Source organism: Sus scrofa, chromosome 5 (assembly GCF_000003025.6).
Source record: "Sus scrofa isolate TJ Tabasco breed Duroc chromosome 5, Sscrofa11.1, whole genome shotgun sequence".
Classification (NCBI taxonomy): Eukaryota; Metazoa; Chordata; class Mammalia; order Artiodactyla; family Suidae; genus Sus; species Sus scrofa.
This window is the reverse complement of record NC_010447.5, coordinates 85,048,222-85,071,604: the sequence shown is the minus strand read 5'-3', so window position 1 is coordinate 85,071,604 and position 23,383 is coordinate 85,048,222. Positions and strand designations below refer to the sequence as shown.

Below are 23,383 nucleotides of genomic sequence, written 5' to 3'. Positions count from 1 at the left end.
GCTAATAAGTCCATTTTAGAATCACAGGCTAGAAAAGCTCTGTTTTCAGCATGACAGGAAACATATTATTTAGTCGTGTTTACATCGTTACACACTATGGTTTTAAAAAAAATCCTCTTGATTTTATTTCTCACATTCTTATTTAAGACAACCTGATGCCACGATATGGCTTCTATCAGAATAAAACAATAGCTGCACGCTTCAAAATCTTCTGGATTCCAAGACAGGTATTTTAAACTTTGGTTCAAAGTGAAAACACGTAATTAAACGCCAATCTAGTGTTACCTTTAAAAAAAAAAAAATCCGCTAACAAACAAATTTAATAGGTGGAATGGACATTATATTTATCTCAATTTAACTCTAAGCATTGGTTTCCCAGGTTAAAGCACTTCCGCACATCTGCTGGGCAAAACTTAAGAAAGCTTCGCTCCTATGAGTTATTGCAGCCTGAAGGTTCCTGGCCTATGGCTAGAATTCCAAATCGCTCTGCTGGGGGCTCAGCTAAACTTGAAGCAGTAGAGGGGTTTCTGAGAACAAGGATTTGTTCTGGTGATTTTCTCATAACTGCATTTTCCCTTCCTGAGGAAGTCAGAAAGCCTGAAGGTGGACTTCTGCCTTTTAGGGGGAAACAGACTGGTTAGGCATACATCAGCTGACCTCTGTTAAGCCCCTCGGGAGAAACCCCTTGGTAAAGAACCTCAGGGGCTGAGTTCCTGGTTGCAAGGAGGTATAGTCAGCTGGTTGCTTACAGGCCTTTTAATTGCCAATTCAAGTCTTTAGGAAGAGGACTGCAATTCAGCTTTCCTGGCTAAGGGCATAACTTTGGGGAAGATGTGGTTTAGAGAAAATATGACAGGTTGTAAAAAAAAAAAAGTGAATGGATTTCAAAAATTATTACAGCCGACAATCCAAACCAGAAGAATAAGAAAAAAACACATCAATTTGAGTGGCTGAGTGGTGGAGAAGTCACATAAATAAAACTGTTCAACAACAAAATTACTGAGTATTTCATATTTTGACAGGTTGAAGCTTTGAAATGGCGCTCTTTTTAAAAAGGTGCCCATTCACTTCTCCATGATTGTTGGCATTTCTAGACCGGGGAAACAGTCTCAAGACAAATAAAAAACTGCAATTAACACAACGGAAAGAGCTGAGATCCCAGAATCCCTTCTCCTTATTGATTGGATTCCTGTAGTGCCATCTCCTATTTACTCTGCGGCAGAAAGTGCTGTATTGAACAGAGGGATTTTAGAAAGCTGCTAATAAGCTCCCGGTTGCCGAGGGAAGCCTGGGTCTACACCCGTCATTGGATCGTTGGGAGCAGCAGAGCCTCCACAGCCCACGTTGCATCCGCTGCTTACCTCACTCCTCCTTCTGCCTTGGGGTCTTTCTCACTCGGCCAGATAAAAGTTCATTCAATTTTCTCAAGGGCAAGACAATTTCTGAACGGGCTGCATTCTGATTGGAGTGACAAGAAAATGATCTCTAGGCTCTTCAAAAGGTAATACTGTCCCTGGCTTGTGAATCTCACAAAGATCGGAAGGCAACAACTTGCTAGATTACCTCGGAGTGTCCATATGCAGGCGGGAGAGTAATTAATTTCCTCTTTGAAAGAAACTGCACCATGTGGGGAAATTTCATAAACTACACAAGCATCTCAGATAGGTGACTCTGTTCCTGAAGACGGCACAGTCGATCATAGCTGATGCACATTAATGAATAACTCTCCCTTCTCAGGGAGGAAACAGGTTCAGGACAGACCCAGGTTGTATTAATACACAAAGTCTACATGGTTCAAGGTTAAAAAAAACCCGTGTCTCTGAAATGCGTCACTGGAGAAATGTAACCACATATGTGATCCACAAATACTAACAAATAAAAGGAAATATACACATGTCTGGGGAGGGGGGAGCCTTTAGATTCTTTATTTAAAAGAACATCAGTGAAAAAAGTAATAAGGATTAAAAGACAATACCTAACAAGAGAAGGAGGGAAAATTTTTCTTGTCTCTCCTACATTTTCCATCTCCCTTCAATAAAAGGTTCTCCGTAGTCCCAACATTGCTATTCTCTGCACAAAGAACCCTGAGAACAATTCACCATTGAGTGAGCTGAAAAAAGGAGATGCAATATCTCAGACCATCTCTCTCCAGGGCATTTGCAGGCAGAAAAGCCATGGCTTCCAGAACATTCTCTTCACATTTTCCTTTTGTGAGCAGCAGCATAGAATGTTTACCAAAGGCTTTTAAAAACAGAATCTCACCAAACAGTTGAGAAAAATACTTAACAACCAAGGCAAAGCAATTACAGTCAAATTTTCACCTCAAGATTCTCATCTTAGGTGTGGGAGGCAGATCTTAACACATCAGTCTGAACCTAGAATGAGGATGAAGAGAGTTGATTCTGCCAATAGTTGTCAGCGAATCCATATCTTTCAATCTCGGGCGACACTGCAGAGCTCACTGCCCATTGGAATGTACTTTAGAACAGAACCGCTATTTGGTTATGGCTGACTTGAGTTTCTGAGCAGCGATCTGGGGACAGGTGAGACAGGGACATCCAAGCCCAAACATGGAAAGGTCTGACCATGACAGTTCAGTTCCTTGGGTCAGGCAGCAGTATCATTTTCAACTATTCCAGGTGACAATTTGAGATGGGTGCCACTGGTCCCCACTGCATGATTCTATACAAATGCGTAAACTTGGGAGGAAATTAACAACATTACTCGGAGTTAATACTCTCCTCTGACTTCTGCCCTCTCATCCCACCAATGTACATTCTATGATCTCGATTTTTAGGATTTATTTTTCATTATGGTTTGATTCTTACACGGTATTATTCCTTTTAGGGCAAAACCTTTCTGGGTGCAGTGAGATCAGACATAACTTCTTCAGTAACGAAAGGCATAGACAGCAAGGATCGGTGGGCCCATTCCATTCCCTTCCCAGAAAGCTCTGTTTCGGTCTAGTCCAACGGAGCAGGGAATGCGAGCCACGGCATAACACGGTCACATTTCAGTTCGGTTGTGCACCACACACACCCACCATAAGCAGCTTCAAAATTGGAACGCGTGACTTGATACGGGTGAAAGACAGAAACATCACAGAGGCTTCGAACACCTTACCTGGGCCATCTGCCTCTCCAGTTTGGATCGGGGAATATCATCGAAGTAGTTTTCATTTCTTCTCCTCCTTGCATCGCCCTGCATGATAATGTGAGGAACGTCTAGGGAGCCACCAGTGGTGTAAGTGCTTTGGCTAAGTGATGGAGACAACTGAGGAGGAGTGTGATTACCACTGGGTTCCTGAATGGAAATACATCACGAAATAAATACCATGTTCTCGTGGCCGACCTTTGGTTTCAAAATCGTGAACTACCGACAAGACACACTGTGGGGGGCGGGGAATCTTTTCTGAATCATATGCCCAGGAATCCATGGCGTTCCACCGTTTCGTTAATGGCCCGATCTAGTCCGTACTCCCCCCTCCCCCAGCACGTTAGGTGGAAGGTTTACAGAGTAAAGAATCAGACTCTGTTTTCTCAAGCCAGCACCATGGATGATTTCGGGAGAGAGGCAGACCTGTGTCGGGCACCCCTGACACTACCACATATGTTCACGTGGGAAGGAGCCGTGTCGTCACGTGGATAGAGTGGCCTCACCAGGGCAGATACTACGAGGAGAAAGCTAAAATGGGACCCCTCTGGCCTTGATCCTCCAGCGAAGAGCGGCCTGGCCGTCGGGCCGGGGAGAAGACACAGCATGGAAAGCATGTCACAGGCACGGACTGCAGAGCCATGCATGTAACGACAGAGGAGGGACTTCAAGGGCAAAGACGACCCGGGGGAGCTGGTCGAGCAGTGAGATATAAAGGGCTGCAGACAGTTGGGCTCTAGGGTTTGCAAGTAAGAGGAGGGCCGGATCGTGCTGATTCACCAGGCGACTCTCCACGATGTCTGGGACCTCCTCCGATGGATTAAGGTCCTGCCCTTTTTCCCTGGGAAACTCCGTATTTGATCTGTTTGTTGTTTCCCTAAGGCTCTTCCAGGGAGCCAGAAGAACAGGCTCAGAAGAGGAAGGAGGGTGAGTCAGGTAAGAAGCAGAGAATTACTCTTCTAAGGGGTCATTCGGAATGGTTACATTGATGGGGCCTCTACCCTTCTCCTTGTGGTGCAATAAAACGAAGGCATTTCCAGCCTCATTTCCCCCAACTTATTTGGGGCTCCTCCTACTGAGGGAGAAAAATAGGTCCCGTTCCATGTTCACTACTCCCAGAGCCCTCACTAGCCTCCAAATATCCCAGTGTATCCCAACTCCCCAGCCGTCAGTTTTCCTCATGGCTCCCTGCTCGAGCCTATTCTCTTGCATTTCCCGAGATCTTTTCTTCTCCTTTAAATCTCAACTGGCTTCAAAAATCTTAACAGCTCCTCTCCTGCCTGATCCTCCTCTATACTGTCCGTAGCTATGCTGTTGGCTGAAGCTCACTGATAAGAGGCATTCATTCGACTGCGTTTCATCGCATGAACCCTTTTGTGTTCATTTATTATCACGACTCCTTCTGACACTTGCAGAAAGGGAATCAGAGGCAAGCAGGTGCCAGACGAACTAAAGAGAACCGAGTTGGAACGCTTCAAATGGTCATGCAGATGCTAGTGAATTTCTGAAAAGTTCCTGCAGGCCTCATGAACACCAGGGACAGTTGGCTACATCCTCCTGCTGCTGTTTTGCCTGGCAATCTTCTGTCTCTTTCTCTCTCTTCTTTATTTTTTATTTAATATTATTTTTTTTATGCTTTTTAGGTCCACACCCCTGGCATATGGAGGTTTCCAGGCTAGGAGTCTGATCGAAGCTACAGCTGCCGGCCTACACCACAGCAACCCCAGATCCACGCTGCGTCTGTGACCTACACCACAGCTCACAGCAACGCCAGATCTTTAACCCACTGAGCGAGGCCAGGGATCGAATCCGCACCCTCACGGTTCCTAGTCGGATTCGTTTCCGCTGCGCCACGATGGGAACACCCCCTTCTCTTCTTTCTTACCTTCCTTCCCCTTCCACTTTCTTTCTCTTCCTTCTGCAGTTTCTCTCTAAGTTTTCTACCCCATAATTCTAACGTACAGCTGACATAGTTTCTTAAGTTCCAGATTCTCTGTTCTTCATTTTTGAAGTGGGTAAAACTGGGCAATTTTCACTTAAAAAACAGAAGACCCTAAGGTTAATTTTAAATCGATCTTTTACTTAACTGTGGTCCTTGATCGATTTTCTTTCTGTGGGTTTGAGGAGTTGGACAGAAAACTTATTTCCTCTCTCTTGGTGTAGCGGGGAGTGCGGGATGGGGGTGGCGGAGCGGTTCTCTAAAGGCTATGGTTTTTCAGATGTAAATCTAAGTCTCAAAAATAAATATTTACCCAATAAATCTTGTCTTAGAAAACACTATTGAATAGAGGGTTTTTTTTTATACTGATAAGGTGAGCTGCCCGGAAAGCAGCCTATGCTTCCCCATCGGTGCCAGTCACTTTTACTCCACTGCACAAGATCATTTCTGAGGGTAAGAGCGGAGGACAAACCGAGCAGGCTGGGCACTTACCCTGAGGGTGATGGACCGAGGGGGCTTCTGTGGTGGATCGTCGTGCAGCCTGTCCCCCAGAGACGCCAAAATCCGTTTCCTGTGGCCAATCAAATTGATTTTTAAAACCTGAAACGACATAAATTTGGGTTAAAGATTTCATTTGAGAAAAATAATTTTGATCTGTCCTGCAAGACCCAGGAGTGGAAAGAATTTGTGCAGTGTGACCTCTGCACCGGGAGAGATGCAGGGTAAACTCAGTGTGTGTGTGCCCTGCGTGCAGAGAGAGAGGATCAGAGCAGGAGGGGGCAGCAGGAGCAAGAGAAAGCAGGGCGGCGCTGGCCCTAGGGTCCAGCTCCCCAGCACACAGCCACAGGGCCTTTCCAAAGCCTAAGACAGGCCTCAGCCTCAGCAGCCCCTAGTGCCCTCAGAATAAAATCCTGGTCCTGACCCGGCCCCAGGGCCCTACAGGGCTGGCTGCCCTCTGTCCTTCTCCGTGTGCCTGCCTCTCTCCTCTCCCGCCCTCTCTGTTCCTTGAACACTCCGTCTTCTTTCCGGCCTGGGGGCCTCTGCCTCTGGCTGTCCGCCTGCCTGGAATGCTCACCCCAAGATCTTCAAATGACACCTTCTCATTCCCCTGGACGTTGCTTAAGTGTTGTCTCCTCGCAAAGGCCCTTCCCACTTCCTCTCTAAGAGAACCGAGTCCTCGGCTCACTCCACCCTGTGATCTTCTTTGTATCATTCTCTGAAATCGCTTTATTTGTTTGTGTAGCCCTCTCTCATCAGCTTCCGGAGAGCAGGTCCCGAGATATTTTTATCATTATTATTTTTCAAACACCCAAAGCAATGTTTGAAATAACAGGCGCTCAATGAATAGGGAAGAATGAATGTTAATATAGAGCAAAGTAGCAAAGTAGGACTAGAATCAACACAGCCTGGAGTTCCTGTTGTGGCTCTGCTGCTCTGACTCGACCCCCTAGCCCAGGAAATTCCATATGGTGTAGGTGTGGCTGTAAACAAAAAGGAAGGAAGGAAGGAAAGAAAGAAAGAGAGAAAGAAAGAAAGAAAGAAAGAAAGAAAGAAAGAAAAAGAAAGAATCAACACTGCCTGATCAGAGTGTCCACAAGATAGGCTTTTTTTTTTTTTTAATTGTTTTGTTATTTCCCCAATACAATTTTTTTTTCTACTGTACAGCATGGTTGGTGACCCAGTTACACATACATGTATACATTCCCTTTTCTCCCCTTATCACGCGCCATCATAAGTGACTTGACATAGGTCTCAGTGCTACACAGCAGGCACGGGCTTTTTGAGTCTGACAGTGCTGCAAACCGCACAATGTAGAAGAGATGACAAAGGAAACCAAGCCTTGCAGAGAGGCCCTGTCCCCAGCCCTCCCCAGAGCTTTATGCTTCTCTCTTTCATTCATTCCAACGTTCCCAACCAGACGGAAGTTCAGAGTGGTTAAGCAGCCTACCCAAGAGCCTGCATGTGGTGGCTCTGGGATTTGAATACGGTTTGCCTGATTCCAAAATTTGTTTTCTTCCAAGCACACAGCAAGTTTAGGCATATTTCCAAATATTACTGACTTTTTCAAACAACAAATTATAAACGCACTCATAAGAAATATGCTTACCTCTTTCTTGTACACATGTAGTGCCAGGATGGAACAGCTCTTGTTGGGTAACTAGTTCCCAAAGTATATGACCCATCATGAAAATGATTTTTAAAAAATTTCCCTCTTTTCAAGTTTTAGGGGGTTGAGGTGGGCATTTCTTTGGCACTTATTCTGTGCCATCTTTAAGTTTTATTTGTCTATTTGTCAGTTAGCCTATTGGCCTTTCTGCCTAGACTGATTTCAATTTTACATTTTTAATTTAAAAAGATTTTTTTTTAATTTTGTAAACTTTCTTTTTGGCGACTTAAAACATTTTTAAAAAAATGTATTTATTGTTGGCCGCCTCTGATGCATGTGGAAGTTCCCGGGCCAGGGATTGAACCTGAGCCACAGCAGTAACCTGAGCCACAGCTGTGACAATGCTGAGTCCTTAACTGCTAGGCCACCAGAGAACTCCTGATTTTGATTTTAAAGTAGCATGATGCTCTATTCCTTTTATTCTCTCTCTGACCCACGTCTGCTAAGTACGAGACAGTAAATGTTAACCTAGGTGTGCCTCCATGCACCACGTCCCTCTGATTTTATGAACCTTCCCCTTGCCAAGCTGACGAATCCTCATCTTTGCAGGCTGTTTTTCTTTTTTCTTTTTAGAGCTGCACCTGTGGCATATGGAAGTTCCCAGGCTAGGGGTTGAATCAGAGCTGCAGGTGCTAGCTTACACCACAGCCACAGCAACACTGGATCCGAGCAGCATCTTCAAACTGTGCTGCAGCTTGTGGCAACGCCGGATCCTTAATCCACTGAGTGAGGCCAGGGATCGAACCTACATCCTCATGGATACTAGTCAGATTCTTAACCTGCTGAGCCACAACACATACCCTGTGGGCTGTTTTCATAAAGCAGCTCCTCTTTCCCACTGGTCATTTCAGTCCACTCCCTCTGTCACTTCTCTTCCCCTGCTTCAGGTCTGCTGAACAAATTACTTACAATATTCCAGGTATAAGTGAACCATAGCCTTATATTTTAGTTGGATATTATTTCCTGCTTTAAATGTCCCCTTTAAAAACTCCTGATTTCTGGCTGGCCTTTTAGCTGCAGTAGGAACAAGTAGGCAAAAATATACACTGACTGTAAAACCTCTTAATTTTGTGATAGCTGATAGTTCAAAGCCCTTTAATCTTGGAAGGATAGTTTGAATGATTTCTCCCTACACTTCTTATCTTGCAGTTTTCCATGCTGAAGCCCATCTGCTCTCCTCTGCCCACTCCTGTAACCCTGTGTTATCTTTCTGCATTCCTATTAGCCAGCTTGGCATTTCATTACCTGGAAGAGCTTAGCAGTTTTTGCAAATCTGGAATTTCACCATATACTCCTTCTTTCAGATGATTTATAAATATGCTAAATAAGCGTGGCGCCAGGGCTGATTATTTGCAGGCAACATTGTCCATATGATCCAGAGAAATGCCCTTATATTCTTGCATTGTTTTTTTTTTTAAAACATCAAGATAAAAAAATCCATTTCAGAAAAATACAACATTAACCTTTCAAGTGTATTTGCAAGTCTAAAACACCACCACATTTTCTTATTCTCTTTTATTCTTATTCTCAATTACTTTGCCACAGTTTCCACTAGGTACAAATTCCTCTCATAAAATCCCCACTGCCTTCCTCGCAGTAGCAATTGGACTCGATGGTGATTCAGTACCTGTGGCCCCTGCATCTGCTAAGAAATGTTTTTATAGCAATAATGACATTCAAAATTATTTTGACAAATAACTGATAACAACTAGCAAATAACTGTGATAAAATTGAGTTGGGGTTTGCTACTTTTGGTTTAGTCTCTACAACTCAAATTCAGGGCAAGTTACCTGACTCCTCTGATCCCAGTTTTTTCACCTATAAAGTGAGGAAGTTAACGCCAATCTCCAGCATTGTTGGGAAGATGAAGCGTGAAGCTGTGAGAATTATCAGCACAGTGTCAGGCACACAGAAAATGCGACCTTCACGATGTGCTTGTTTCAGTTTATGGTCGCTCAGGATGCTCGGAAATCTGACTCCGGAAAACAGAGACTTGGTCATTAGCATAAAGTTAATCAGGTCCAACAAATACGCTGGTGCCTTGCATGAAGAGAGGTGGTTGGCCTTGGAAAAGCCATCACTGAAGTCACATGTAGGAAGGAGTCTGGTTCCTAGCTGCTAGTTTAACGCCAGACTTAGTCTAAAAGAACGTATCCTCTTTTTTCATCCCACCATTAAATCTGCAAGTAGGAGGTAAGCTGAGGCAGCTCTCCACACTGGAACCATTGCTTCTCCTCCAGAGAAGTACCCAAAAGAGGGAGATAAGGAGACAGATGATAGAATGAACAAGTTAACACAGGGTGATGAGTAACATCAAGAATACCTGGGTCACTCTCCTTTGTTATAAATGATCCCATGTCACAGAAGATACTGATGGTTACATTTATTGACCACTTGCCTGGTTCTAGTCATGTCAGACACTGTGCCAAGTGCCTTATTCACGTGTAAAATGCAAATCCTGAGCCTTGGAGATACTGAGTCGTGTGTTGAAGGTCTCACTGCTGATAGCTGTCATGGCTGGGGTCTGCACCTGATTCCTGACCTGCTCTCTACACTCACCACGCCCTTCCTTCCTGCTGTCAACCTCTGCATCATCTGGCCTTAGCTACACGCTCAGTCACACGTGATAATGCTTCTGAAGATGCTGCTTTTTATTTCCAGTTATCATGTTCCAAACATTTATATTGGGCCATGATCGTCTGAAAACATTACAATAACACAGCTTCCGTTTTGGACAAGGTTAATGGCAGGGTTTGAGCTTCAGGGTACCTTGCAGAATTCTTTGTAAAATGCATTTATACACAAAAGAAGTCTTCATCAACCTAAGATTCAATCCAAGTTGGCTAATATTAGAGTGTAGGGAGGGTGACATTTGCCTTCAAAACTCTGAAGCTGACAGTAAGAAATCTAATTGATAAGACAATAAGAGACAGAATAGTCCAAAGATAGACAGAATTATGGAAAAGTTAAGTCCAAAGGCAGTTGAGTGGGCTTGAATGAGAACAGGTTAACATCTGACCATTGTTGTAAGCAGATAGGAAAGCAGTGAAATCCTACCGCCCCAGTCACCATAACTCATCACCAGTCAGTAATAAACCTTCCGTTTTCAAAGAGCCAGAGCAATGGTTACAGTGGTGGAAAAGAATTCTGCATGGTTTTCACCACTGCTTGAGTGAAAAGTTAACTGCATATAAAAGGAAGGAGCTCACTGGAGTAAAAGATAAAGGACTGGTAACATACTGGGTATTTAGTTATTCCAAGACATTGAGCCATTTCTGCTCAACTCAAAAAACAAAATGGCATTTCTGCCAAAATTATTTGGTGGATTTAAAGCAGAAGCCCAGAGAAAGTGGGCACAAATAACTACACAGCCAAAGCATTAACTAAGAAAACACTATTATACACATAAGGACAAGAATGTGGTTCCAACTGCTGAGTTCCAATAGGTAAGAAATTAAAGTTACTACATGCGTTTTTAATGGCTTTTATTACAACCATCATGAGAAACATGGGTCAAAGGGAAAGATGTTGTTGAAACAACAGAGCCTGCTACATATTGGTATCCATTCATCAGAGTAGTAGCTGCTTCTAGGAATCGTCTCCAGTATAAACTAAAGAGGACAACCTCAGAAACCCCTTCACATACCCTGGCAATAGGAGAATAACTGTGCTGAGCGACAATGCTATAATATTATGTCACTGTCATTTATGTTTCTGCGTTTCTCTCTGGGAACTCTGCTAGACAATATCATGACATTATCTTCACGCTGAATAGCTCACATCAGAATATATGTCATAGCAAACTGGAAGTCAGGGACTCAGACTGCTTTTTTTTTTCTTTTTAAATGTAATGTGATATAAATTAAATATGTTAAGTTTAACGTGATATTTAAACATGCTTTGTCTCTTTTTCTGCTTTTTAAAAATTAAACAATGTTTTGATTATAACAACAATACTCCTTTCCCAGTACAGAGACTGGAAGTACAGGAAGTACAAATAAGAGAACAAGTTCTCCTTGGCTATTGGCATGTAGGTATATTTCCCTTCATTTTGTACCCATGATTATGTTTTGGGGTGGCTATTATGTAAGCACGATTTTCACCTTAATTTTTTCACTCAGTATTAAACTGTAAGAACTTTCCTACATATTCAGCTCTCAGCAGACCTTCAAAGTAACTCCATATTCCCATAGTATTGCCTTTGAGAAGTATGTCATAATTCATTAAGCGTTCTCCTTACCATTGGAAATTTAGTTTGTGCTCCTTTTCTGGCTAGCAAACATTTCACGTGCTTTTAAAAGATGCTATCGTCCTACAACGTCCATATTCGTTGCCATGTTTGTTTGTGTAGACACAATATGAAAAACACCCAAGAAAGCGGCAGGAATGCACGTGAGTCATGAAGAAGAATCACATAGCAACAGTCTGTCTCCGTGTTCCGCGTGAAATCTTAATCCATTTACTGCCGGCTGGACCAAGCTCTCCAGGGAAAATCCCAAACCCACATAATGTTCCTCAGTGTCACATTCTGCATTTGTTATATTTTGGAGTTTAGATTTAGCTGACAGACGTGAAACAACACATGTAGCTGGAATCCTCCAGAGATTACACATGCGGCAGAGCTGAGCACATGGGTGACTCTGGTAATCTCCATGGGACTGCATCCTTTGTATTTCTGGGTTTTTTTCTAGGGAGGGATTTTTATTTTACTTTTACTTCAATGGTATTTTGGACGAAACAGCTCCATCCTGCATGTAGAATCCCCCTTCCATATTGAAAGGGTAGATTATTTCCTCTTTTCTTTTTCTAGATATTTGCCAAACTAAGGACAGCAGCTCCCATGCAAGTCTAGAGAGCTCATCTGGCTTCAGAGTGGCCTCTTCTAACAAAACTGTAAGTGTTCTGAATGCCCAGAATGGAGGCTGAGATGAAAGTTTATCAGCTCTGTTCTCCTTTTCAGAACTAAAATTGCAAATTAAATGCAAAAGATTTCCCATTCCCTGGTAATAATTTCTAAACACTTTCCGCTTGAGAGCATCAAGGCAAAAGTGCCTGTGTGTCATTTAATTTCAACTCCCACAATTCCAGAAATCCTCGGGTGAACTTGCATTTGATTTTTGACTCTGACATTTTCTCTCTCATTCTTTGGGCTGTAATAATCCACGTCTGGAATGCCATGGTGGCTAGAAGGACCTCTGGAACAGATAGTCATGACACTTTGTTCTTGCCCTGACTCTTCTAGCTAAGTGATCTTCACCATCTTTGAGTTGTGATTTAAGGGCCAATGATAATCTTATTCAACAAACATTTATTGGATGTCTTTCACATATAATCACCATGTTATGCAATTTATGAGCAATAGAGAAGAAAAAATATTCAGTCCTTTAAGACTCTCAATCCAGTAGGTGGGAAAATATTGTTTAAAATGTGGGTATGTATATATTCCAGCAAATGATGTATGTATCCATCCATCCATCCATCCATCCATCCATCCATCCATCTATCTAAATATATATGTCTACACAGCCTTTCAAGACTTAAAGGGATTTCTATGGACTGAATGAGAATGGTTAGGAAACTGTTCTGGCAATTATAAAGTACTGAATTAGGGCATTATTTCACTTTAAAATATAACAGAAACTTAAAACTTTCTTACCTTATTCTTGAATAACCCTATCAGTAACATTTTGAATATGATTTTTGTTACTTAAATGTGCTATTATGGATATCTCCGGGTAGATTTTAGATGAAGAACCACGCTTTTCACCTCTCCAGCCCTCTCTCCTATTAATCTAAAATGTCTTTAACTTCAGCTGGACAAATATCTTCCATGTCTCCAAGTCTCCATGTCTCTTTTGCCCAAATATATAAACCTCTGCATTCTCTAGAATGTCCTTCCTCCTTATCATTAGAATATTGCAATGATGAAATTAAGATCCACCTAAAGCCCTCCTTGCTCACTTCTCTTGTTGAACTTCTCTAGTATTTATGGGCTGCCCTGTGCTACTGACACTTAATACACAGGGGTGTGTATTGCTAGCTCTTTTGTTATGTGTATGTGTCTCACTTGTTCAACTAGACTGTAAACTCTGGGAGGTCACATACAGTGTCATGCATTCTAGGGTCCCTCATGGCATCTAGCACACAAGTACCCCTTAATGGGGTATCCCCCAAATCTCAAATCAGATCCCTTTTGCAATGGACAACAGATGAAGTAGAGGAGATATCTCTTAAAGTCAAAGAGGAGAAGAAAGGAACAGCTATATCCTATTTCTTTCCCTTTGTACTCTCAATAGTTTCTCATTCGTTCTGAGTTTTAGCACCTAATTCCTTTACACAGTTTTGCCAAGGATGATGCAAAACTCCCTTACAGCCCACCATCTATAACTTCTTTCCTATACCTTTAACACTTCATCTAAAAAAACCAAAAACCTATGACTAGATTTTCCAAATTTTCTTTTCCTTCTGCTATTACTTTTCAGAGCAACTGTTGCTGAACAATCAGCAAATAACAGCTTGTATGACAGATGCCATCAAAATACAATGGTGTTCGAAACTGAAGAGGATACAAATAAATGGAAAGACATCCTATGTTCATGGATCAGAAGAATTAATATTGTTAAAATGGCCATGCTACCCAAAGCCATCTACATATTTAATGTAATCCCTATAAAAATACCCATGACATTTTTCACAGAACTATAACAAATAATCCTAAAATTTGTCCATAGAGAAGACCCAGAATTGCCAATGAGATCCTGAGAAAAAAGAACAAATCTGAAAGTATCACACTCCCTGACTTGATACTATACCACAATGCTATAGTAATCAAAAGAGTAAGGTACTGGCACAAAAAAAGACTCAGATCAATGGAACAGAACAGAGAGCCTAGAAATAAACCCATGAACATATGGTCAATTAATCTACTACATAGGAGTCATGAATATACAATAAGGAAAAGATAGTCTCTTTAATAAGTGGTGTCAGGAAAACTACAGGTAAAAGAATGAAATTAGAACATTTTACACTATATACAGAAATATTCTCAAATGGATTTATTTTATAAAAAGATCTAAGTATAAGATCTGATACCATAAGACACCTAGAAGAAAACAGGCTGTATATTTTCTGACATAGATGTTAATATTTTTTGGATCTGTCATCTTAGGAAAGGCAAGTAAAAACAAAATAAAAAAATGAGACCTAATCAAACTTAAAAGCTTTCATGCAGAGAAGAAAACCATCAACAAAACAAAAAGACAACCTACTGAATGGGAGAAAATATTTGCAAATTATATTTGTGATAAGGGGTTAATATTCAAAATATACAAAGAACTCATACAACTCAATACATTAAAAAAAAAAAACCCTGATTTTAAAAATAGGCAAAGGACCTGAATAGGCATTTCCACAAAGAAGACATGCAGCTGGCCTACAGGCAATGAAAAAATGCTCAACGTCATTAATTACTGAGGAAATGCCAATCAAAATCATAATGTGTTAAAATGGTGTTTGTTAGTAAAAAAGACAAGAAATAACAAATGTTGGTGAGAATGTGAAGAGAAGGCAACCCTAGAATACTATTGGTGGGAATGTAAATTGATACAGCCATTATGGAAAACAGTATCTAGGTTCCTCAAAAAATTAAAAATAGAACTACCACATTATCTAGCAATTCCACTCCTGGGTATATAGCTGAAGAAAATGAAAACACTAATTCGGAAAGATATATGCACTCCAGTGTTTGTAGCAGCATTATTTACAATAGTCAAGATATAGAAGCAACTTAAATGCCCACCAACAGATAAATGGATAAAGAAGGTAAGATGTGGTACAAATATATAGAACAGAATATTATTCATAAAAAGAACACAGTTTTGCCATTTGCAACAATATGAATGAACCTGGAGGGTATTATGCTTCGTGAAATAAGCTACGCAGAGAAAGACAAGTGCTATACATTTTCGCTTTTACAAGGAATCCAAAAAATAAAACACTGAATATAACAAAATAGAAACAGACTCATAGATGCAGAGAACAAACTAGCGTCTACCAAAATGGAGAAGGTGGGGGGCGGGGAGGCAAGACAGGTGAAGGGGAATAAGAGGGACTAACTACAAGCTATAAAATCAGTAAGTTACAGGGATGTAATGCACAGCCCAGGGAATACAGCCAATAGTTTATAATGACTTTATGTGGAGCATAATCCACAATATCTAATCGCTATGTTGTACACCTGAAACGAATGTAATATTGGAAGTCAGCTACACTTTAGTGTAAAACAAAAGCAAAAACAAAACCACAACTGTGTTAACCCATGGCAAGGAAAAGAGGTTCCAAGTTATCTTGCTCCAGAGAGAGCAAGGGACAGTGAGAGAGAGTGAGAGGCAGATGGGGTGGGGTGGGGGGGATAAGGTATGTGTGTTTTCTGAATACAGTCTGTCTTAATATACAGGAACTACTAATTATGAGGCAATGAGATAACTTTTGCATAGAAAGAGAGACCTTAATGGTATAATTACCTCTGAGCATTTTAAGAGTTCTGGAGGTAGGTAGCAAGCCTTCTTTTGTAATCAATGAGAATCTTAGGTTTATTTGTAAAGCTCTCTGAATTACCTCTTGATGAAAGTACTAATTTTCTGATTAAATTTTCACATAAACATTGCTCTGGAAGATTTTTTTAAAAAAATACAAACCCACCAACCAATCCATTCCTACCTAATTTCCCTGTAAGTTACGCGTAAGTACAGCTTGCTGCAAATTGGGTTTTCGCTGGAGAAATTTGGTTTGCATTGCTCAATAACCCAATTGTTGGAATTACTGAAGGAAAAATTTGTTATAAAAGCAAATGGGAACTACGTGCTATACCCCATGTCTCAAGTTATTCTTGAGACGTGATGAAGGGCTAATAGGATTTGAAAACTGCAAATCTCTTTGCAGAATTATTAACACATAAAAATGCTCTGCATCTTAAGAAGCAGAGAGACCACAATTTTGCTTATATTTTGCTAACCATGCAGGATATTTATGGCTACTGAGGGGATTTTTCAACTTATTTTCTTTCAGTTTCAGAGATCATAGAACTTATGGTCTATTATACTGTATGCCCAATGGGCTTGTTATTGTAAACGAAATTATGTTTAACAAAATTCATTATTAACACACATCCATATATTATAAATTAAACTGAAATATGAAAATACATGAACATACACATATTTGTAGAGGAGCTTTAAGGCAGATTGAATATCAAGAGACAATCATAGGTACGTGAGGTCCTGGTTACTCAATTTTTGGATTATAAATGGTCTCCTTTTCTGTTCTTTTTTTGCCTCCTTCTAGCTGTTTAGCTACTTTAATGGCACACGACACCCTCCATCAGAGGGCAGAATAGTGGAAGGGGTGATGAATTCAAACCAGTCAATTCTTTTTCTTGTCAGCAGCTCTGATAAAAGAATTTGGTGTGGGAGGAGGCATAAATCTAAAACTAGCTAAAATTAAGGTTTAAAAAGTGCTTGCATGGATTTCACTTAGCCTAGTTAGCTACTACTGCACTTTAGAACTGGGTGTTCACTGTATTTCAGCACCTGTATGAAGGGAAAGAGGATGTTAGGGGTTAAAAAAAAGTGTTTCTGGAGCTCCTGTGGTGGCTCCGGAGAAATGATCTGGGCCAGTATCCGTGAGGATGTGGCTTCGATCTCTGGCCTTGCTCAGTGGGTTAAGGATCTGGCATTGCCGTGAGCTGTGGTGTAGGTTGCAGATACAGCTCAGATCCCACCTTGCTGTGGCTGTGGTGTAGGCCAGCCACTGTAGCTCCGATGTGACCCCTAGTCAGGAACTTCCGAATGTAGCAGGTGAGGCCCTAAAAAGAAAAAAAAAAAAAAAAAAAGGAAAAAAAAAAAAAAAAGGTACTTCTAAGGAAAGCAGATGTCATTGTTAGTCTCAAGGACAGGCTCAAGACGAGAAAGCAGGATGGTAGTGAGGGAGTTTTTTTTTTTTTGCTTTTTAGGGCTGCACCTGTGGCATATGGAAGTTCCCAGGCTAGAGGTTGAACTGGAGCTCCAGCTGCTGGCCTACACCACAGCCACAGCAAGGCAGGATCTGAGCTGTGTCTGCAACCTACACCACAGCTCACAGCAATGCCAGATCCTTAACCCACTGAGCAAGGCCAGGGATCGAACCTGCATCCTCATGGATACTGGTCAAGTTCACGACTGCTGAGCCACAATGGGAACACTGAGAGATTTTTTTAATAATCTTTTCCTTCCATTGTTTCCCCCCACCCCCACTGGCTATCTCCTTATCACCTTCATCTCCTGAAGAATCACACAACAGAATAAAACTGGAGTCACTGTATACTCAGCAGAATGGCTAACATATGAAAGACTGGCAACGCCAAGTGGTGGCGAGGATGCAGAGAAACCGGACCCTTCATATTGCCAGTGGGAATGCAAAATGGTACCTCTGTGTTTTGGAGAACTACCAATATCTCACACGATGACTCAGTTTCTTCCCACACAATGCATCGAGTCCACTCCTAGGAAGCAACCCAGGAGATAGAAACATATATCCATACAAAGATTTGTAAATGAATGTTTAGACAGCATTATTCATAACAGCTGAAAACCAGAAGCAATCCAGATGCTCCATCAACTGGCAAATAGTCGTGTAAAATCTAGTGTATTCATGCAAAGGAATAAATAATAAAAAGAAATAAAAGAGAACAGTATACAGATACATGCTATAGCACTGATGAATGTCAAAAACATTAAGCCAAGTGAGAAAAGCCAGACACACATGCTTACATGTTGTATGATTCACCACCTTTTTTAAATGTTTTGGTCTTTTGGAGTTCCCGTAGTGGCGCAGTGGTTAACGAATCCGACTAGGAACCATGAGGTTGCGGGTTCGGTCCCTGCCCTTGCTCAGTGGGTTAAGGATCCGGCGTTGCCGTGAGCTGTGGTGTAGGTTGCAGATGCGGCTCGGATCCCGCGTTGCTGTGGCTCTGGTATAGGCCAGTGGCTGCAGCTCCGATTCGACCCCTAGCCTGGGAACCTCCATATGCCGTGGGAGCGGCCCAAGGAAATAGCAAAAAAAGACAAAAAAAAAAAAATTTTTTTTTGGTCTTCTGTCTTTTTAGGGCTGCACTGGTGGCATATGGAGGTTCCCAGGCTAGGGGTCTAATTGGAGCTACCGCTGCCGGCCTACACCACAGCTCATGGCAATGCTGGATCCTTAACCCACTGAGCGAGGCCAGGGATCGAACCTGAAGCCTCATGCATGCTAGTCACGTTTGTTAATCACTGAGCCATGACAGGAACTTCTGATTCACTGTTTTTGATGTTTCTGGAAAATACAGAACTACATTTAGAGAAAGCAGATCAGTGACGGACTGCAATGGCCACGAGGGAGTTTGTCCTAAACCCGAATTGCACTGATGGGTGAACAACTGTGTACATTTACTAAAACTCACTGAACTGTATACTTAAAATGGGTAATTTTTATGATTCATAATTATATTGCAATAAAACTGTTTAAAAAATGAATGATGCCGGGAGAAAGCCTTACGTGTCCGGTATTCAGCAAGCATAGCATAAACAGGCCATTACTGAAGGGTCTAATTCAGGATGCTCCAGAGGGAAGCCACTGCCCTCCAGGAATGTACCATTCTGCACTTGGACGAAAGGATATGCAACATGTGACCTGCAGGGTGCCCAGGATATTTCAAGGAAAACGTGATCTAGAGGGCAGCTTTGCCCTAGGTACCGAGGACTGTTTAGCTATAGGCCAGTGGGTGAGTAGGATGTTTTCTGTTACTTGTGGACAGGAAATTAGGACCTATGACTTCCGATATGTATATTTCAAGAGTCTTAATTCTCCCAGCCATAACACTTTGGTAAAAATGTTTATGCTTTTTAAACGCTTGCGGCAAATGGTTTGTGAATGTTTGGAGAGAGTGCAGCGCTTGTGAGGAGCCAACATGGGTTTTGAAGGGGAAGCAGGTGGTGGTAATGAGATTCCCTCGCGCACTAGGAAATAAGGCTGCATTCTAAGCACCAAATTAATCACACCATCAGAATGAATGGAGACAGAATGACTTTCTGGCCCAGAAAGTGCCAATGGAATAGACAAGCAATTTGGCTATTTTGTTTAATTAGAGATACTGAAATCCGGCCGAACAAAGAAGGTATGTGTCAGGGCACAGAAGCAAGGGTAGAGGGCAGATTCAAGCAGCAAAACAATGGATAAAACACAATTAGGAAGCTGCGCCTTGGCAGTGCTGACAGAGCTCGAATCTGGAGGAAGGAAGCCCCTGGATCACTTAGTATTCGCTGCCACTGGGCAGAGGCTATTTTGTTAGGTGTTGTATTCATCCAGGCGAGAGATCCCTCAAAATTCCCTTTCCTCCAATACGGCATGCACCGGGAAGCAATCACAGAATCAGTTTTCTCAGTCCCCAAGATATCAGGAAGGGGCATGTGGAAGATGAGGGGTGGGAAGCCTTTGATCAGTGAGGGGAGCCTTCCCACCACACACTCACAGGCTGCAAATCTTGTTGATATGCTGCTCTCAGGTTAATTAAATCCACACCACCAAGATTCTATCAGAACCTAGTGACTGAGAGCCAGGGCTCGGTGTTAGGGCGACCTGGCTGTAAGCCTTGATTCTAGCATTTACTATATATGGCTTTGGGTCAATTATTTAACATCACTTAGCTTCACTTAACTCATCCAAAATAATGGGGTTAAAAAATACTACTTACCTCTCAGGGTCAGCATTAAATGAGATGTGAAAAGCCTCTAGCCCGGTACCTGGCACAGAATGAATCTCAATAAATGGTAACTTCATTCAGTGTGTGATTTAACCCAGTTTCTGAACCAGAAGGGCTGAGCCCAGCCCTGGAACTTGGGCAGCTCATCAATGTCATGTCACAACTGGAAGCACGCAGCAACTGGCCAGGCGCCTTTTCTCTGGTAACAACCCCTGTGCCATCTGCCTCTCTTCCAACTTCATGGGTCTCATTAAAAAGAAGTTCTTGCTGCACTATATTCATTTCCCTTTTTTGACAAGGTTATTAGTATGAGGTTGACAGACCAGGAGAATGCCATAGATATAGTGTCTTTGATTTCAATAAAGCGCTTGATGAAGTCTTTCATTATCTATAAGATGGTGGGCTCTATGAGAGAGAAATTAAGTGGATTCACAGCTGGTTGTACATCTATACCCAAGAGGCTTGACGAATGACTCTTGTCACAGCCTGGAGGGGGACCACTGATTGAATGCCATAAGCCCCTGCCCCTTGGATGCTGCTCTATTCAATATTTTTATTAATGGTATTAAAGCAGACCTAAGAGGAACATTTATCAGATTGTTCAATGACATAAAGCTGTGAAGGATATTTAATACGGTAATAGGCCAATGCAAAATTCAAAATTCCCTCAACAGGCTGACAGGACACACTGACACCAAAAAGATTCAATTTAACATGAACGAATGTAATGTCCTACATTAAGGTGCCAGAAGAAATCCATTGTGCAAGTTCAAGATGGGGAAGATACGGCTTTGCCATAGCTCAGAGAAATACCTGAGTTTTTAGCTGAACACAAAAAGAGGATTCAGTAGAAAGGACACAAGATAAAGAGTCAGAAGGGGACGGGAATCCACATATAATAAAGATCAGCTCATTGACCCTACTATCTCAGTCTTACAAGTTTGGTGATTATCTCCATTTTAGGATTGAATAGACGAAGGCTCAGGGATTTTAGGAACCTGCCAAAGTAGGTGACAAAGCCAGGATCTGACTTCCAAAATTCATGTTCTTTGGATTCATTATACCCTGCGGCCATTTCTCGCTCAGGGTTGCTGTGAGGCCCAAGTGAGACAATTGTAATAGGAGTGCCTAGCATAGCGGCTGTCCCTCCTCTGCTCAAAAGTTGTCTATCTTTTCGGAGAGACTCATTTAGCTGTAAGGCTCTGTGCTGATTTGAAAGACTGGTACTTTATTATGATATGGGCCCTGCAGTATAGTCTAAGTATTTTCAGGTTTATCATCACAGATGGGAATGTAAGTTGGTGCAACCACTATGGAAAACAGTACGGAGGTTCCTTAGAAAACTAAAATTAGAGTTGCCGTATGATCCAGCAATCCCACTCCTGGGAATATATCCGGAGAAAACTTTCATTCAAAAAGATACATGCTGTATACACCCCTATGTTCACAGCAACACTATTCACAATAGCCAAGACATGGAAACAACCTAAATGTCCATCAACAGATGAATGGATATAGAAGATGTGGTACATAGATACAAGGGGATACTGCTCAGCCATAAAACGAATGAAATAAGGCCATTTGCAGCAACGTGGATGCAACTAGAGATTCTCATACTAAGTGAAGTAAATCAGTAAGAGAAAGACAAACACCACAAGCTATCACTTATATGTGGGATATAAAATATAGCACAAATGAACCTATCTACAGAACAGAAAGAGACTCACGGACATGGAGCACAGACTTGCCAAGGGAGAGGGGTAGATTGGACATTTGGGGTTAGTAGATGCAAACTATTACAGTTAGAATGGATAAGCAATGAGGTCCTACTGTACAGCACAGAGAAATATGTTCAGTCTCTTGCGACTGACCATGATAAAAAGAATATTAAAAATGAATGTATATAGATGTATAACTGAGTCATTTTGCTGTACAGCAGAAAATGGCACAACACTGTAAATCAATTATGCTTTAGTTAAAAAAATAAAAAAATACATAACTACCACAGAAATGATTCTATTAATTTTTCTTCTATTCCTTTCACCCTCTCACCATTATTCCAAAACCTTTCAAGCCAGAAGGGGACGCCCTGGCCACAAAAAGGTAATGGGAAATTTGAGGGCAATCTGAAATCTCTGTCAGTTAGTAATGATTCCTAGATAATGAAAACTATTTTTTTTTTAAATTAAGGTAATTTTCAAAGGCTGCATTAGGGGTTCAATGGTGCATATTTACATGATAATACCTCAATTAACATTAGATAATGAGACAGTGGGGTTAAGTAACCTTAGTATAATGATATGCATATAGAATGTACAAGATTTTCACTTAATTCAATTACTTAATTAGTGTATCTTGTGGTTTACACTTTTCCTGTTGTTGATGTCTTTTATTGAAAAATTTTCCTAAATATATATCTCTTACATAGTAAACATAATATGTTATATATGTTATAAATATTTGGAATTCTTCCTAAATGTATACATATTTAGTAATATAATATACATATAAATTTAATATAGAAAATACATGCAATTCCAAATATTAAATATATAATACATAGTCTTCCTAAATATAGGATATATATAGCCTATATATATAATATATGGAAATATTTAGGAAGAAGTATAAATATATACGTGTATATATATATTATACATAATACATAAAACTCTATAAATTTGATATATATAAACAAATTTTGTTCTTCCTCTGCCTAAGTGCAGCTAATTGACAGCACACTGCATGGCATTTGATCATGCTGTGTGAAGACCACTTGTCACTGCTGCAGCAGACAGTGCCTGATGAATGCACACTAGCCCCAGCAGCATCAGGCTTTGCTGTTTTTAATAAATACTTAGGAGCAGTTGTTTGTTACTGTCTCCTGAACTGAAAGCAAGGGCTGATAAGAGGATCTAAAAGTTCCCGTTAATGGAGGTTTACTGCAAAAAATCATCCTTTGGCGCGGGGGGGAGGCGAGCTCCTTTTCATGTTCTCTCCTTCCTCCTCTTGGCCTAGACCATGGTTCACAAAGCTGGAGAGGGATGGCCCTGGTGGGTGACGGGGACGTCTGTGCGGCGGATGAGATGAGAGCCTCTGCTGTAAACTCTCTCATAAAGGTATGCAAAGAAGTCATGCTTCTGGAGTTGGAGGATTCTTTGGGGGCTGGAGCACTTCATCTGTGATAAAACAGGGCGCATCCTTCAGGTTTTTGTTTTGTTTTGTTTTTTGGGTGGCAAGTGCGGCATATGGAGGTTCCCAGGCTGGGGGTTGAATCAGAGCTGCAGCTGCCGGCCTACACCACAGCCACAGCAATGCCAGAGCCAAGCCACGTCTGTAACCTACACCACAG

General features: G+C 41.5%; 1 protein-coding gene across 26 annotated transcripts in view; it reads right to left on the bottom strand.

Annotated features, from left to right (window-relative positions):
* Window positions 1–23,383, bottom strand: part of ANKS1B (ankyrin repeat and sterile alpha motif domain containing 1B) — a 1,068,238-nt gene that overhangs the window by 77,138 nt on the left and 967,717 nt on the right. For 23 of the 26 annotated variants that reach the window (XM_021093000.1, XM_021093001.1, XM_021092994.1 and 20 more), the window contains 2 exons: window positions 5,585–5,692; window positions 3,124–3,303 (listed from right to left, as the gene is read on the bottom strand). In XM_021093000.1, the coding sequence (XP_020948659.1) occupies window positions 3,124–3,303; window positions 5,585–5,692 (288 nt within the window). The remainder of the gene's footprint in view (window positions 1–3,123; window positions 3,304–5,584; window positions 5,693–23,383) is intronic. The other 3 variants (XM_021093006.1, XM_021093007.1, XM_021093009.1) reach the window with 1 other exon arrangement.